At 42.0% G+C, this 18,181-nt stretch overlaps 1 protein-coding gene across 1 annotated transcript in view; it reads left to right on the top strand.

The window, feature by feature from the left end:
- LOC138746724 (proto-oncogene Wnt-3) overlaps positions 1 to 18,181 on the top strand; it is a 64,128-nt gene that overhangs the window by 22,775 nt on the left and 23,172 nt on the right. The window contains exons 2-3 of the mRNA XM_069905058.1: positions 1,317 to 1,558; positions 6,411 to 6,413. Coding sequence (XP_069761159.1) covers positions 1,317 to 1,558; positions 6,411 to 6,413 — 245 coding nt within the window. The remainder of the gene's footprint in view (positions 1 to 1,316; positions 1,559 to 6,410; positions 6,414 to 18,181) is intronic.

Below are 18,181 nucleotides of genomic sequence, written 5' to 3'. Positions count from 1 at the left end.
TTATCCACATTCCAAACAATTTAACTAAATGGACCTTCAAAAACATGTTCGATTGGTTCAGATAAAATGGGATTTCTCCAACAATTAAGGCGAGTTATAAAAGCCACCTGGGTCGTCACTGGGTCCAGAACAACCTGAAATGCTGTCTGATCCTTTCTACCCAAAGGGACCCCCCTCCTGCTCAACAAATCTGCAGCAGTTACTTTGTCTGCTTTTTTTTTGCATTGATACTGTTTCAATTTGAAGATGTTACCAAGGCCAGAACTAGGATCTGAGGCGTCTGAAGTTCCAATCTGCAATTAGGAACGGAGCTATAACATTTGTTTGGTAACTTTTGAATATTGGGTGGCGAAGCGAGGAATTTAGTAACCCAGCCTCCAGTGAATAAGATGCCACCTCGGAGAACTGGAATACTTCCCGCGGGATGAGGGCCGGTACCGTTAACAGAGTTCAAGCCAGAGAAAGATTTAATAGCTGAAGTTTTGAGAACTTTTCGGGATTAGTCGAGAAGGACCAGATGCCCCAACTCTTGGTGATTACAACTCTGGGATCCGCGGTTGAACTCCAGGGCTGGAGATGAAAGGCTCCAGCCCCAAACGTTGACCATTCTCTGTCTCCCACTGATGCAGCCTGTGTTGAACTCGACCCTGTAGATTCCTGTCCCTTTTTCTCCTGCTTCCGTCTACAGGAGACAATATTGACCGGTTGAGATCTTTCTTTCCGTAAGAGAAACGAATCTCTACTTACTTTAACGACCGGCCCAGAGATAATTTCGTGATTGTTTATCGCCCACCAATAATGACCTTCTCCTCCCCCCCCATCCCCCATCTGCGAGAGATTGGGGTCGCTGTCACTCCTCCTGACTCGTGGATCCCCAGGCCCGTTCACTCCGCCAGTATCCGGACTGTTTGTGCAATTATCACTCCTGTCCATCGTTCAAACAAAACTCCATCGCCCCATTAATGCACGTTTCACTGGTGTCCAGCCGATTAACTGGGGCAGTCAGTGTATAATAAAGAATATTTTCTGGCCGAAAAAAATCCCATCGAATCGACTGTTTGCTGGTAACGTTGCACTCCTGGCCCTGACACCATGTGGTTCTATCAAGTCGCCATTGATTTTGGTTGCGTTCGGATGAAAGGAAGAGCCCCTTGTCTGAGCTGCGCACGGAAACAGTGCGATTGGGAACGGTTGAGAACCCAGGTACGGTCCAAGGATGGGCATTCAAGACGCTCACTTTCTGACCAATAATGAGCAGTTTAAAACCAACATTTTCTTTGAATTGGGCCACTTTAACCAACTCTTATCTTGTCCAGGTCATTGGCTCTGGGACATCAGTACTCGTCTCTCGGTTCCCAACCCATCCTGTGCGGCAGCATCCCGGGTCTGGTCCCGAAGCAACTCCGCTTCTGCAGGAACTACATCGAGATCATGCCCAGCGTGGCCGAGGGGGTGAAGATCGGCATCCAGGAGTGCCAGCATCAGTTCCGGGGCAGGAGATGGAACTGCACCACGGTGAATGACAACCTGGCCATCTTTGGGCCAGTTCTGGATAAAGGTATTTCAGCCCCATCTGACCAAGATCCACACGAGCAGAACATTAACATACCTGCCAGTCAGGGGAGGGAGGGGAGAAAAGCCAGAAGGAAGGGGACCAAGAAAATAAACAAAGAATGTTTTTACTGAATATCTTCTAGTAAATTGAGCAAATTTAGGGTTAGAATCCACCTCCTTCCATAAGAGAAACTTCAGTTTTAATAAGCAATCAAGATACACCCGCCTTAAGTGTCAGAATTTATTGCCATAAACCTGTCACTGTCCCCTATCACACAGTGCAAACATTTATATGGACCATCGTACAAAAGAAATAAAAATGGTGCACGAAAAAGAAAAAGAAAGGCAGCATCTTTGGTTCATTGATTATTCAGAAATCTGATGGCAGCGGGGAAGAAGCCGTCCTTGCGCTCTTTTTCCTGATTGGTAGCAGAGTGAAAAGGGCATGGCCTGGGTGGTGGTGGACAGGGGTGTCTCTGAGGATAGAGGCTGCTTCTTTTAAGACACTGCATCTTGTAGATGTCCTCGATGGAGTGAAGACTGGGACCTATGATTTTGCAAGCTGAGATCACAACCCTCTGAAGTTCTTTCCTGTCCTGAGCATTGGCATCTCTGTACTTACCACAGTAATGCAACCAGCCAGAAACAAAAGGGAAGCATTATAGAGAGGGTTGAACTGCTTCTTTGTGGAATTGCTGCAGTATTGTTTATGGTGAAATAAATAGCATGCTGCTAAACTGAAAGAAAGGAATAAGTTGTAAGTCGTAGGGGTAGTGACATCTGAAACTGGAGAAAATTTGCATCTGATTGTTGATCTGTATTATCAATTTCATCTGGTCTGTTCAATGTTCACTGTGAGTTGTACTGTTTATTTTTGTTGTGTGCCTTGAGATGGAGATTTGATGATTATTTGGAAATTTGATAGGTTCGTATCACTGATAAGGGCTATTACTTAGATGCAAAATTGTACGCAACCTTTACCTCATTTCTAATTTCAAAGCCTCCATTGTCCCTTTCCCCCTTTGCTGTTCTATTGATGGTTCCAGAATTTGCAGTGTTAATGGGAGTTTAAGAATCCTTGCGGGGAAAAGGCACGTGATGAACTGTGAATCCCACGTGTGGTGCTCTGAGCTATGACAGACCTTGATATTGAGGCGAGGGAAGTGAATTTTGAAACGTATGCCCGTAATCATCTGCTCTTTCCACCCAACTGCACTTACTATGTGTTTACATTTCAGATTACTCAAAAATGTTACTTTCCGAGAGCAAACTAATTTGCTTCTCAGAGTAGCATGAAGTGCACTGATCCCAAAGATGGGCTGTTTCATAGATAGACCTTGTTCGAGAACACCATGAAGGCATTTTTCCATATTGTACTTTAGCAATGTTTTAGAGTTAAAATTCATTTGAATTATAATTTTTCAGAATTAAGCCTTGTTCTCCAAAGCTACTGATTTAATATTCTCAGTTGTGTTCAAGTCCTTTCATGGCCTTTTCCTCTCTCACCCAAACCCCTTTCCCCAGCCCAAAATCCTGCAACTTAATTTTAACTATATTTCGATTTTTGCTTGCTTTCTATTCCATCCACTTACTGTTGGTAACCGTGTCTTCACCCACCTACCTTCTAGATCTGAAATCCATCTCGCCCCCTTCTTGTAAGTTCTTAGCTACTCTACGTCCAATCAAGTTATTAGTCATTCAACTAACCCAATCAAATTTTCTTCACCTCATTATAAGTTTTGGCTAATTATTCTTCTGTGAGTTGCCTTCAAATATGTTCCTGCACTGAGAACCCATGAGATAAATGCAAATACAATTAAGAAAAACATTGCGGTGCTGGATATTAGAAATACAATGCTGGAATAATCATGGAGGGAGAACAGGGATTAATGTGTCAAGATGAATTTTAATTAGGCCATACAATTATAACTTGTTGAATTCAGGCCTGTTCTATGGTTGGCTTAATCGTGGTACTGCTTGGGGCTACAATAAGTAGAATCCACCCCCATATCTAAGCTGAAGAGTTACCGGAGACTCTGGCCAGAATTATAATTGAGGAGGATATATGTGACTCATCCCTAATGCTGCCCTAGACAGCAGTGTTTTTTGTTGTTAACAGAGGAATAGAAACTCATTCTACCTGTCTCAGCATTTTTAGACTTTGGAAAGCACTTTTGGATAGACAATAACTGAGATTTAAATGGATGTAAGTGTCTTCTGTTTTCAACTTTAAAAATAATTTTAGTTTCACATAATAGAATGTTAAAAATTCAATTTCCATTTGGAGAAAGTATAGCTGAAATAAAGTAAGTTTTCTTCCTTAAAATATTTTAAAAATCAAAGTAGCCTGTAAAGACTACGATTAAAAGCAACATTTATTTTCCCGAGGATAATTCTAGGCACCTGTGAGAAAGTCCATGTGGAGGTTGGACATTCGTTAATGTTTGTAAACCAGCCATTTGAACAGATAATTTCCATAATACCAAACTTCTAGCTCCTGAACCTCCTTCCTTTTTTTTAAAAATTTTTTACTTCTGAACCTCCTTCCTGATGGTACCAGAGTGAAGAGAGGATGGCCGAGGTGGTGGGGTGGGTCCTTGCAGATAGAGGGTCCTTTCTTAGGACACTGCTTTTTGTCCTCAATGGAGTAAAGATTAATGGTTATGATGGCGCTGGCTGAGTTCACAATTCTGTCTTCTTTTCCTGTCCTGCACCTCCATACCAGACAGTGAAACCAGTGAGAATGCTCTCTACAGTACATCTGAGAAATTTGCAAGAGTCTTTGGTTACGTACCAAACTCCTCAGTAACACCACTCAACCAGCTGATCTATTTCCCTCCTGTATGTTTCTTCATTGCCATCTGCGATTCTGCCGACAACCATGGTGTCATTGGGAAAATTTGTAGATGGCAATTGGAATTGCGCCCAGCCACAGTCATGGGCGTACAGTGAGAAGAGCAGTGGGCTTGTGTAATTTGTGCAAAATGTTTTGGATTTTTAAATTTGATTTATATGGTACTCGTTCTATGTACTTTAATGCACTATTTAGGCTTTCATGTGTTGGTGTTTCTCAATGATTCTGTAAACTCAGTGACCATTTATGGTATAAATGGGAGAAGGGGAACAAGTCTTCAATCATGTGTTCAGTCTTCAGTCATAACAATTTACAGCACGGAAACAGGCCATTAGGCCCTTCTAGTCCACACCGAACCAAACACCCCTCTCTAGTCCCACCTCCCTGCACAATGCCCATAACCCTCCATCTTCTTCTCATCCATAGACCTGTCCAACCTTTTCTTAAATAATACAATTGACTCCGCCGGCACTATTTCTCCCGGAAGCTCATTCCACACGTCTACCACTCTCTGAGTAAAGAAGTTCCCCCTCATGTTACCACATTTTCCATAGCTTTTTTTTTGCATGGTTAAACAGATATCTACATGACCTAACTCATGCTCTTCAACACCTCTTTACTCTTGTACACTATTCCTCTTGAAATGACTGTCAACATAGCATTCGCTTTCTTTACTGCTAATCCATTACATTACATAAAATTTGAAGTTAAACAAGAAAATCTGCAAACACTGGTTACGTAGAATTGATTCCTCCTGATCTTCCTTCCATTTTGTTCTGTCACCTCAGCAGCCTAACCATTTTGTTCCTCTCTATCTCATCTATTTATCCAGTTTCCCCTTACAATCTTCTCAATCAGTCCGTGGGCTTCTTTAGATTATGACCTGCTTTTCAAACTGCCACTGTGTTGTAACATTATTAGCTTGCAGTAATGCAGGAGATGGTTGCAGGCCTACTCTTGTAATATTCCATTGATTGCATTGGTTTAAAGAAGGCAGCGATACACTTTGTTTCAAATATCAGCCTCTCTGCAATCAAAGGCATGCCATAAATCTTCCAGTTCCAGTATTAAGGTCTCCAACTTTCCTTCTGGAGGCTGTGATGTAGATTTAAAGGGGGAAGCTCATTATGATATATTAAAATATTACAATGTGAACACTATTTGTACAATTTTCCTCAGAAAGAAAGCCATATTGCACAGATTGATTAAAATATTCTATATGGTTTGTAATTCTAGATCAGTGGTTTTCAAACTTTTTCTTTCCCATCTTTTGTAATCCCTATGCCATAGGTGCTCGATGGTTAGTATGGAAAGAAAAAGTTTGAAAACCACTGGTCTAGATGAACAGATAAAAATTGATTGCTAATGCCAAATGACCTGAGTGAATTAGACTGAAAACAACAATATACAACTCTAGTCACATGGTAAAAACTATTAATCATTTATATTTTAATAATGCATCATTTTGAACACTGTCTAGTATGTACTGGTCATGCAATATTTTAGCTGTGGTTCCATGATGGCATTGTATCACTAAGCCAAAGGTTTGATATTGTGGTCACCTTCCAAAGACAAGTGTGTAAATAAATCCATTATTTCCTAACAATGGCGAGTTAGATAACCACTGTTATAAATGTTATCTTAATTGTTAGGGTTCTTGAAGCATTGTTGAAGAGGTTTGAGAGTTTTTTTCCTCATAATCTGATCAATAATTTTCAATCACTGGCATAATTAATTTATTGCGAATTGACTTCACAAAAACACAAGATAAAGGAACAAAACTAGGCCATTCAGCCCATTGAGTCTTCTCAGCAACTCCACCCTGAACCCTCAACATTCCAAATTCCACCTTTTTCCCATATCCCTTGATACCCTTACTAATTGGATATCTACAATCTCCTCCTTTAACTCCCCCAATGGTCAGGCCTCCACAGCTGTATGTAGCAACGAATTCCACAAATCCACAACATGCTGGCTAAAGAAATTTCTCATCTGTTTTAAGTGGGTACCTTCTCATTCTGATACTGTGACCTCTTGTCCTGGATTCATCTTATTTACATCTATTCTGTCCAATCCTTTCAGCATTCAAAATTTTCTGAGATCTCCTCATTCTTCTATTCTCCAATGAATACAGTCCAAGAGCACTTGCATTCCGGGAATCATCCTGGTAAATCTTGTTCTCTCTCCAACATCAATACATTTTTTCTGTGCACAGATCTCCAAATAAGGCCTCACCAGTGCCCCATAGAGGCTCATCAACACCTCTTTACTCTTGTACACTATTCCTCTTGAAATGACCGCCAACATAGCATTCGCTTTCTTTACTGCAGATCCAACCTGGTGATTCACCTTTCGGTTATCCTGAACGAGGACCCTCAAGTCCCTTTGCACTTCTGAATTTTGTATTTTTCTCCCCATCCAAATAATAATCTGCCTGTTTATTTCCTCTTTCAAAATTTACAACTGTACATTTCTCAACTTTGGATCTCATCTGCGTTTTTTTTCCCACCCTCCTAAACTGTCCAAGTCTCTCTGCAACCTTTTGGTTTCTTCCACTCTTCCTACTCCACCACCTAACTTTGTGTCACCTACAAACCACCACAAAACCGTTCAATCCATAATCCAAATCATCAATATACATTGTAAAAATAAGTGGCCCCAACACCGACCTCTGTGGGCACCACTAGTATCCAGCAACCAACCAGAACAGGATCCCTTTATTTCCACCCTTTGCTTTCTGCCTATCAGCTAATGTTCCACCCAGTTTACTATCTTTCCTGTAGTTCCATGGGCTCTCAGCTTATTAAGCAGCCTCTAATGTGGCACCTTATTGAAGGCCTTTTGAAAATCCAAATGCACAATATCCACAGCCTCTTGTCCATCCTACTTGAGATTTCCTTAAAATATTCCAGTAGGTTGTCAGGCAGGATCTTCCCATGCTGGCTTGCAGATTGAGGTATTTCATAACCTTGTCCTTGAGGATAGACTCCAATAACTTTCCAACTACTGATGTTGGACTAATAGGCCTGTAATTTCCTTTTATCTGCCACCTTCCTTAAGCAACGGAACTACATTTGCGACCATCCAATTCTCTGGAACCATGCCAGAGTGTTGATTTCTGGAAAATCATTTCCAATGCCTCCACAATCTCTAAAGCCACCTCCTTCAGAACCATGGGGGCACCTCAGTTGGTCTGGGAGACTTATCTAACTTGTCCATTTAGCTTTCTCAGCACTATCTCTCTAGTAATCTTGACATTATGGTAGTGGCTTAACATAGAAATCAAATTTTTAACTTTGTGATTGTTTCTATGTAGGCCCAAGTATTTGTTTTTCAAAACCGATCCAGTCCTTCCTCAAAATTGACATGTTCTATAGTATGTTACACTGGTCATTTACAGAATGAGTAAATCAACATGTTGGCTGGCTGAAGAGCTAACATACATGTTGATTTACTCTTCAGCGCTTGACGTCCTGCTTTGCGGAAACTGCCAAAATGTTTGGCCTGGAAGTCAGCCTGAAGAAAACTGAGGTCCTCCATCAGCCAGCTCCCCACCATGATTACCAGCCCCCCCACATCTCCATCGGGCACACAAAACTCAAAACGGTCAACCAGTTTACCTATCTCGGCTGCACCATTTCATCAGATGCAAGGATCGACAATGAGATAGACAACAGACTCGCCAAGGCAAATAGCGCCTTTGGAAGACTACACAAAAGAGTCTGGAAAAACAACCAACTGAAAAACCTGACAAAGATAAGCGTATACAGAGCCGTTGTCATACCCACACTCCTGTTCGGCTCCGAATCATGGGTCCTCTACCGGCACCACCTACGGCTCCTAGAACGCTTCCACCAGCGTTGTCTCCGCTCCATCCTCAACATCCATTGGAGCGCTTACATCCCTAACGTCGAAGTACTCGAGATGGCAGAGGTCGACAGCATCGAGTCCACGCTGCTGAAGATCCAGCTGCGCTGGATGGGTCACGTCTCCAGAATGGAGGACCATCGCCTTCCCAAGATCGTGTTATATGGCGAGCTCTCCACTGGCCACCGTGACAGAGGTGCACCAAAGAAAAGGTACAAGGACTGCCTAAAGAAATCTCTTGGTGCCTGCCACATTGACCACCGCCAGTGGGCTGATATCGCCTCAAACCGTGCATCTTGGCGCCTCACAGTTTGGCGGGCAGCAACCTCCTTTGAAGAAGACCGCAGAGCCTACCTCACTGACAAAAGGCAAAGGAGGAAAAACCCAGCACCCATCCCCAACCAACCAATTTTCCCCTGCAACCGCTGCAATCGTGTCTGCCTGTCCCGCATCGGACTTGTCAGCCACAAACGAGTCTGCAGCTGACGTGGACTTTTTACCCCCTCCATAAATCTTCGTCCGCGAAGCCAAGCCAAAGAAAGAAATCAACATGTATAAAGCATCAGGCAGACAGAATGAGGTTACCTAAAATAATATGAATTAACACATTCATGTAAAATACATGTGGCATTCTAAAGTATTAGGCTTGTCCACACACAGGACTAAAATAATGTTAGAAACCCCAAGGAGAGAGTCCACTGAAAATCAGTGCAAGATTCTCTATGCAAATAGTGTATCAAGAAAAAGGGACTCCAGGGAGTTGAGATGATGGGAGGGAAGCTTGGAAAATTTCCATAAGCCTGGCTGGAAGGTTTAGGTGTGGACCTATAGCAGGTTCATCTCCGAAATTGGTGAACTGCATGCCTAAAGTAAACAATCTCTAGAGTAATCGTCATCTGAAGGATCATAGCCACAGACAGTTTCCAGTTATATTGTTAAAAGTACTTTGGTCTCCGCACACCTGACTGCCCCAGTTAAATTTACTAATTATCACCACATTTCTTTCAGTGCTTGGCTCCCGACCAAAATATCTGTCAGTTCTCGGAATGTCCCACGAATCGACAGCTCCCAATCCATCTGCCTCTACGCATTGCATCTCTCCTGTATTTTCAGGTGCCTAAGGCCATCTTTACTGAAATAGATATGCATAGAACCACAAGATGAACTGGTGACTACTTCTTGCAGGAAGAGCAACAAGTATAAATATATTTCTGTTTTAAAAGTTGCTTCAAAGGTTATTGCTTGTGGCTCTGTGGTAGCATTCTTGCCTCTGAGTCGGGTTGTGGGTTAAAATCCCACCCAAGGATAAAATCTGGTCTAATCTTCCCAAACTGTAAGTGTTGCACTGTTGGAGTACCGTCCATGGCTTGAGACATTTGATCCAGGTCCTCACAGATCAACATAATCATTCTGAAGAAGAGTTTCTCCAAGTACCCCACACAATATTCATCTCGCACCCAGCCAGACCAACCAATCCTTGTGTTGATGCTGTCTGAGGTTTCAGTGCATGAATTGCCTGAAATATTCATGTACCCGCAGCAGCCTTATTTCAGTAAGTACCCCACGTGCTGTAACAAGTTTAGAATCTCCAAAGACACTTTTTTTGCACAATAAAGTCAATGTCCTTGATGTGCTCAAAGCACAAATGCCAGAGGAGCTTGGCCAGTCTTGGAGCCTCCATAGGAGGTAAAGATATATTACTGATGTTTCAGACTTGAACCCATCTGCAAGGTGTGAGCCCTTCCTCATAATTTGAAGAAGGGCTCAGGCCTGAAATGTCAGTAATATAAACTTCACCTCCCATGGACGTGGCGAGGCCGGCTGAGTTTCGAGTTTTGCTCCCTCTTCCTTGATGTGTTACCAGGTGTGGTGCAAATCAATTTGGACATCATAGATCCCAAGTGTGACTGCAATCCATGCGAAGTAATTAGGACTTTCTAGTCCTTAGCTGGAGAGAGATTGGGCCAAATGGTGTGGCTGGGATTCAGCTGTTCCTGGGTCATGGATCCCGGACATTCAAGAACTTGTTGTAAATCTAGAAAGTGGTGAATACTGAGGTGGATTACTGGATTTAATATTACAATTAGCCCTGTGAAATTGTAATGTTGTCCAAAACTTCAATTCATATACAATTAGTGAAACACAAAAGTCCGCAGATGTTGTGATAGTAGTAAAAGCACACAAATGCTGGTCTCAGTGTCCACAGGAGGTAAAGATGTACTACGGATGTCTCAGGGTTGAGCCCGTGACGGGGGCTTAGGCTTGAAATTTTGGTTATATGAGCTGCATATGTCACTGCACTTTCCTGACCGCACTTTGTACTGTAGGTGGATTCCCACGTAGACAGGGTGGTTAAGAAGGCATATGGTATGCTGGCCTTCATAAATCGTAGTCTAGAGTATCAGAGCTGGGAGGTGATGCTGCAGCTGTTTAAGGCATTGGAGAGGCCAGGTTTGGAGTACTGAGCTCAATTCTGGTCTCCAAATTATAGAAAGGATATAGGTCAGGTGGAGAGGGTGCAGAGAAGGTTTACAAGGATGTTGCCTGGCTTACAGCATCTGGATTACAGGGAGAGATTAAGGAGACTGGGACTTTATTCATTGGAATGTAGACGACTGAGAGGGGACTTGATAGAGGTATTTAAAATTATGAAAGGAATAGATAGGCTAGACATAAACAGACTCTTTCCCCTGAGGGCAGGGGAGGTTGGAACAAGAGACCATGAGTTAAGGGTAAGGGGGAAACACTTTAGGAGAAATGTTAGAGATGGCTCTTTCACTCAGCGAGTGGTGGCAGAATGGAATATCTTTACCTCCCATGAACACTGCAAGAACAGCTGAGTTCCTCTAACATTTTGGTGTATTCATTTCTATACAATTGTGATTTTTTTCTAATACTGCACTGAGTAAGCTGTTTCAACATCTCAATTTTGAGATCAAGCAATGGGAAACTAATTACAAATATTTAAAGAATTTAGATGAGGGTTCTTCCTTCATTACTTTAAAAATGTTAACACCTCTGTTAAAACTGAAGGGAGAATTCATTACCAACATTGTAGCATTAAGATCATGTGATATGCTTTTGGTGAATAATTTATTAGTTTCTGGAATGCAGCTCAATTCCAACAAATGCCAATCTGGTTTCTGAAGCCTTTTTTTCTTTTGGATTATTAACTCTTCGTGGCATCATGGATTTATATTGCTCAAACTGGTTGTATTGTGCGACAACAGCCTTTTTGACTGACTTCTCCCAGCAGGAAGCCCCCGTTTCGATGCCTCAATCTCACGTGATTTGCCTTCTGAATCACCCTCTCGGTCGGGGGCCTACATTAAAAATACAGCTTTTCTACACACTCATTACAATTTTAAAACTTGCTTTCCCGTGTACTATTGGTGAGGCAAGACATCTGCCACTGAGCCAGAAATGGCGCCCTTTTTAAGCAACATTAAAAACTGCCTTACATTTAGACATACAGCACGGTAACCAGCCATTTCAGCCTACAAGCCCGTGCCGCGCAATTACACCCGATTAACCTATAACACTGGGTACATTTCGAATGGTGGGAGGAACCAGAGCACCTGGGGAAAACCCACGCAGACATGGGGAGAGCGTACAAACTCCTTAGTGCTGGATTTGAACCCTAGTCCCGGTTGATGGCACTGTAACAGCATTACACTAACCGTACTGTCCCAACTTGAAAAGCTGCAGGTGAGAGGATACAGCCTTAAGAGCAGAGAGAATAGGAGGTTTAGGATGGAGATGAGGAGGAACTGCTTTTCCCAGAGAGTGGTGAATCTGTAGAATTCTCAGCCCAGGGATGCAGTGGAGACTGCCTCACTGAATATATTTAAAGTGACGATAGACTTTTGTAAAGTAGGGCTATTAACGGTTATAGAGAAAAAAAACAGGTAGATGGAGCAGGGTCCAGAATCTTATTAAATGGTAGAGCAGATTTGATGGGCTGAATGGCCTTACCCTGCTCCTATTTATGTTAATACAAAGTACTGTAATATAGTTACAGTAAAACCCCTGTTATCTGAATTTAAGCAAGCGATAGCCCTGTAACCGGGGGAAAAAAATTGCAGAAAATAAATAGGTAAAAAATGTGGAAGTTTAAAATTAGCACGCCTCACCGTTAGTTCACCAATCCACACAGCACCCAGTCTCAAGCAACTGGAACATTTGCTTATCTGGCATTTACCAATTCCCATAGGTGCCGAATACCAACGGGTTTCTTTTGTTGATAGAAACGTACGATGCGTTGGCAGCTGATGAGGATTCAGAGTTAATCCCCCTTTCCTTCCCACCTGTCCCATAGTAAGCTTCCTTTGCATTTCATCTTTTACCCTTCATTTCCTCAGAAATTGATATAATTCAACTATCATTTATTGAACTTTTGACTCTATTCGCAACATAGTGGTGCCCTTGTGCTCAGATTTTTAGTTAATTTCTCTTTTTTATGAAGAAAGGAATTCTTGGTTTTGTGAAGATCAAAATGTTGAACTCGTGCAGTTAACCAGGAGATGAGCAATTTGTTGAACACTGAAACTTCTCCTTTGATAGCCTCGCCAAGAAAAGGAATGGTATAATGAGACTTCCCCTTTTAAGTTCAGAATCTACTGTCCAGGGTCCAGAGCTTCTAATTACATTGAAATACAGCTCACAACAGTTGATTGAATGGAAAACACAGTAGAGGTGAGGCCTTTGGGTTTCTGTGGCAATGTAGAAATTAAGATTGAGTTTCAAAGCTGATTTTGGAAATCCTCACCCACCACAATGAGAAAACTAATCACACAAGCAGCAGGATTCTCTGATCAGAGTCCACAAGAGCCGAGCTTTGAGGAAATGTTGTCCTCAGGAGATTTTAAGCGGACTGGGTCCATGCAATATTGAGTTTAGAAGAATGGGAGAGCATTAAAACAAAGAGTTTAAACCAGTGATTCTCAATTTGTTTCCCCCCCACTCACCTTAAGTAATCCCTTACCAACCACAGAACCTATGGCATAGGATACCTGCCTGATTTTGGCTTGAGAACCACTGGTTTAAGTGGTTGGACATTGGGATGTTTTTTTTCCTGGCTGGCGTGCCCAGAATCTCTCAAAATCAGAGGTTGAGGGCATTGATGGGATATTTCTTCATCCAGGAGGTGGTTAGTCTTTGGAATTATTCACCTGAGACTGCTACGGAGGGTCATTCACGAGGTGTACTCAAGACAGAGATCAAAAATTTTTTAGGTAGTTTGAAAATTGAGGGATATGGGCTTAGTTGAGGGTGGTCGTGTTGAGTAAGAGGTTAACTATGACCTCATTAAGAGCAGGAACAGATGCAAGAGGCCAAATGGCCTACTCCTGCTTCCACTTGTTTTTAATGTTTTCATACTCTTTGGACCAGTAAATAAACTCAGCACTTCTGCTTTTGGGTGTAAAACTTTATTAAATTCCAGGACTTCCACTTTAAGCAGGGAGTTCACAGAGAATAATTTAGCACGCAGTGGCCTAGAAATGTGATTGTACGGGTGTGTTTACCTCAGCACGATGCTATTGATAATGCATTATGGATGGATTGTAGCACAGTAATCTCCATCTCCTGGCCGACCCAGCATGAGACAGTTTCAGCATCTGATGCGGATCAAGGGAGTTTTGTTGGTGAATGTTAAGCATCCAATACCAAGCATTAATTAAAAAAAATTTAGACATATGAACCCATACATACATCAATTAACCTTCAATCCTGTACACTTTTGAAGGGTGGGAGGAACCTGGAGCACCCAGAGGAAACCCACACAGTACATACAAGCTCCTTACAGACAGTGCCAGATTTGAACCTGAGTTACTGTCTTTGGTGCCAAGTGCTTCGCTAACCGTGCCATTGTAACACTAACCACATTGCCGTGTGCTAACTGTGCCATCCTCAATTCTCAAGACCATCTTGTTTTCCTTGAGATGCACTGAACTGGGACCCTACCAAGGTATGCTATGCAGCTAGCATGAAGGGCAGCAATGAGGGCAAGGAAACTGTTAACAACAAACCCAGAACAACATTGGATAAAAACAGGAGTATGGTTGTCAGCAACAATCATAAACTCAAGCTTCTGTTTGCAGTTGTACAGGTGACCGTTTCGGCATCATTTTGTCAGAGTTGCATTTTTGTATTTGGTTGTAGCAGAGGGATTTATAGTGACGGTTTGAACTTTAGTGATTTATTCATTTCTTTTCCTTTTTCTCTCCCCAGACTTTAATTCAGACACCTGTCTGCTTTTGGCTTATACCTTGAAGAAGGGTTCAGGCCCGAAATGATGGTACCTCCTATGGACTCTGAGACCGGCTGACTTCCTCCAGCATTTCATATCACCATATACAGCACAGAACAGGCCAGTTTGGCCTGTGATTTTATTACAATCGCAGCACCTGCAGACCCATGTTTCACTGGTTTCTTCATTTGTCTGTTACTGATCCCTATCCGAGGCATTGTTTCTTTCAATACATAAGTGCTGGAGAAACTCAGCAGGTCATACAGCGTTCTTTGTAGTAAAGATATATAGCGACTGTTTTGGCCCTGAGACATTGTTCTTTTTACTTTAACTTTCCATTCATTTATTTTTAAAAAAAACTTGGTATGATTACCTAGTAAATAGATTGGCACTACATTAACAAGCATGAAGCTTGCTGACCTTTTACCTCTATCTCTGTACCATTTTTTTTAAAAAAATCGTCAAATGTTTGATTGGCTCCTGATGTCTGGAATCATTTTTTTTTTAAATATACTTTTTTAAAGATTCATAATCATTCATAATTATGCCATCCTGTAAGATTTGTTGTTAAGTTATGTCGTGGATTAGAACACATGGATTGTTTTCCCAATTCTAAATATGAATGATTCTAAAACCAAAAGGTAATTTCTAGAATATCAGGAATGCCTTCCAGTTGTTGAGAATTGCACGGGGATAAATTTGAGCAAGCACAGTTCGTTTTTCTACAAGGACGTTGAATATGTCTCTTATTTGTGTGGGTCAGTGGCCCTACTCAAAAGAACCAAAATGATTATTTGTTAAGAAACTTTTTTCTTTGGCTTGGCTTCGCGGATGAAGATTTTGGGCTCGTTGGGGACTAACAAGTCCGACGTGGGACAGGCAGACACGGTTGCAGCGGTTGCAAGGGAAAATTGGTGGGTTGGGGTTGAGTGTTGGGTTTTCCCTCCTTTGTCTTTTGTCAGTGAGGTGGGCTCTGCGGTCTTCTTCAAAGGAGGTTGCTGCCCGCCAAACTGTGAGGCGCCAAGATGCACGGTTGGAGGTGATATCAGCCCACTGGCGGTGGTCAATGGGGCAGGCACCAAGAGCTTTCTTTAGGCAGTCCTTGTACCTCTTCTTTGGTGCACCTCTGTCTCGGTGGCCAGTGGAGAGCTCGCCACAGAACACGATCTTGGGAAACTATAGCAGAGGCAATGGACAAACTATATTTCTGAGATTGAATGGAGCAAACTTTAATGCTCCATTACATGGAGTTCTTGATGCTGACATGGGCTGCTAATAAGGAACACGTGCCAGAGATTAATCATCCTGGGGGTGAAGTGTCATTGCTTAGAAACTTACGAAGATGAAAGCAAACTTTTGTGTGTCCCCAAGAGTGGGTGAAGCGAAGAGGGCAGCATATAGCTAACTTTCTAGCTTCACAAAACATTTAGAAAACACAGGCCAGGGCTGGGACGGAGAACTCTACTCTAGTGTAGACCAGAACAACAGCAGCAAAGAACAGAGCAGCAATGTTCTCGATAATTCATTGAAATGAATTGAAGCTCCTTCAGAATATTCACTCCCTTCACCACTGATGGATTATATTGCATTATATACCATCTATAAAATCCATAGCAGCAACTCACAAAGGCTTCTAAGACAGCATCTTCCAAATTTTAGTCTTCATCCCCTTGAAAGAGAGGAGCATGGGCTCATGAAAACCCCTATATCCGCTGAGTGCGCTCCATTTCTTCTCAGTCACACCTTACTCAATTTTTCACTGGGGGATTACCTTCAGTTTAAGGATGGGGCTTCACCTTCCCATGATAGAGGTTTACAAAACTGAAGAATATTCAGAGTAAATGTGAGGAGGCTCTTTCCACTCTGATTAGGAGAGATAAATTCAAGAGGACGTGGCTTTAGGGTGAAAGGGGAAAATTAGGGGGATATTTTTCACGGAGTGGTGGGAGTGGGGAACGAGCTGCCGTCTGATATGGTAAATGCGGATTCTCGTTTGAAAAAAAAATGGACAGATACATTGGTGGGAGAGATCTGGAGGATTATGGAATGGCTGCCGGTCGGTGGGACTAGCGGTATGTTTCAGCACAGACTAGAAGGGTCGAATGCCCTGTTTTTCTGTGCTGTAGTGTTCGACGAATCTTTGCCTATCAAATGCTGAACTTTGGCCCTGCTAACCACAAATTAATAAAAAGTAGATAAATATAAAATTAAATGTGCATGAGAGAGGAACAAAGTAAAAATTATATAATTCATTTTTAAATTATGCTTTAATTATAGCACATTTCCAGCTGTGGAACCTCTGTTCACTTCAAGTTTGTGACTTGTTGATGTCTTAATGGTACACCGCGCCAATGCCAATCTTGATCCTTTGATCTTTCAAGATCAGCCAGCTTGAGAATAATGAGGTAGAGATCACAAACTCTTCAAAGTAAGGGTGTAATTGTTCCCTCTTTCACAGTGATCTGAAGTAGGTTTCAGTAATGGGTCTTTCAAGTCACCATGAGATTGATCTATTTTTTATTACCTCTTTCTCAATGTGTGGCTACAAGACATGATATTGAACCATATATGTCAGAGAATTCCTCTTTGGTTCCCAACTAACACAGCCAAGGTAGCAATTAAATTGATTTAATTTAGGGATTTAATTTTTAAAAAATCAGTCAAGATTGTCCATATTAGTCAATTTATCAATTATTCAATTAGTCAAAGAAAGGAAAAGTTTTGCAAGTTAATTCCCTTCCACAATGAATCAGTCAGAATCAAACATCGAAAAACCTACAGATGCTGGAAAGTAAATAAAACAGAAAATGATGGAAACACTCAGGAGGTCAGGGAGTCTCTGTTGAAGAGAAATAGATAACATTTCAGTTTGGGTTTTGGATACCTTGTTGGGTAACTTTGTAAGTTTAAACTTTGTCCTTCAGCATACCTAGACCCAAACTTAGAGTAACGTATTCAGTATATGGGAGGCAAGGTTAGTGTAGTGGAGCTTAATGGTATTACAGCGCCAGCAACCGGGGTTTGGATCCAGTGCTGTCTGTAAGGAGTTTGCACGTTCTCCAGGTGCTCTGGTTTCTTCTGACCTTTCAAAATGTAGGGGGATTGTAGGTTAATTTGGGTGTAACTGGGTGTTATGGGCTTCAATGGCCAGAATCCGCTTCTACCATGCTGCAAATAAAATGTTAAAATTTTATATGGAGTGAAATAAATGTAAGACCGTGTTTATTCTGTGGGCTCATGTTAAATGGATAATGTATGAGCCAAAATGAGTTCACACAGAAATCTGATCATCTATAAACAGCCAGTGATCAGTTCATTACTTTGTTCTGGGTTCAATGTGTGATCCAGAAGCATACCCTCACATCTCCTCTTTCAGACATTGCTGTATTAGATTTACTGGGCAGAAATGGGCAATGCCAGCATACCTGTACTTAGAATGAAATGGCTCTCTAAGCCACTGCAAATGCAGTCGAGGTTCTGGAGGTCTCACTAGGCAGTCTCCCTTTCCTAATGGAAATTGGGGAACTCCATGCACTTGGTTCTGTCTGGATAGGATGGGTGTCTAACCAAAGGCGCCAATCATAGAAGTTTCAAACACAACAGCAAAATCTGTCCCATTCTCCAAAATATTTTCTGTGAACTTCCTAAATTTGTGA

This window comes from Narcine bancroftii, chromosome 12 (assembly GCF_036971445.1).
Source record: "Narcine bancroftii isolate sNarBan1 chromosome 12, sNarBan1.hap1, whole genome shotgun sequence".
Classification (NCBI taxonomy): Eukaryota; Metazoa; Chordata; class Chondrichthyes; order Torpediniformes; family Narcinidae; genus Narcine; species Narcine bancroftii.
Note: the sequence above shows the minus strand (reverse complement) of the source record. Positions and strands in the feature narration are given on the sequence as shown.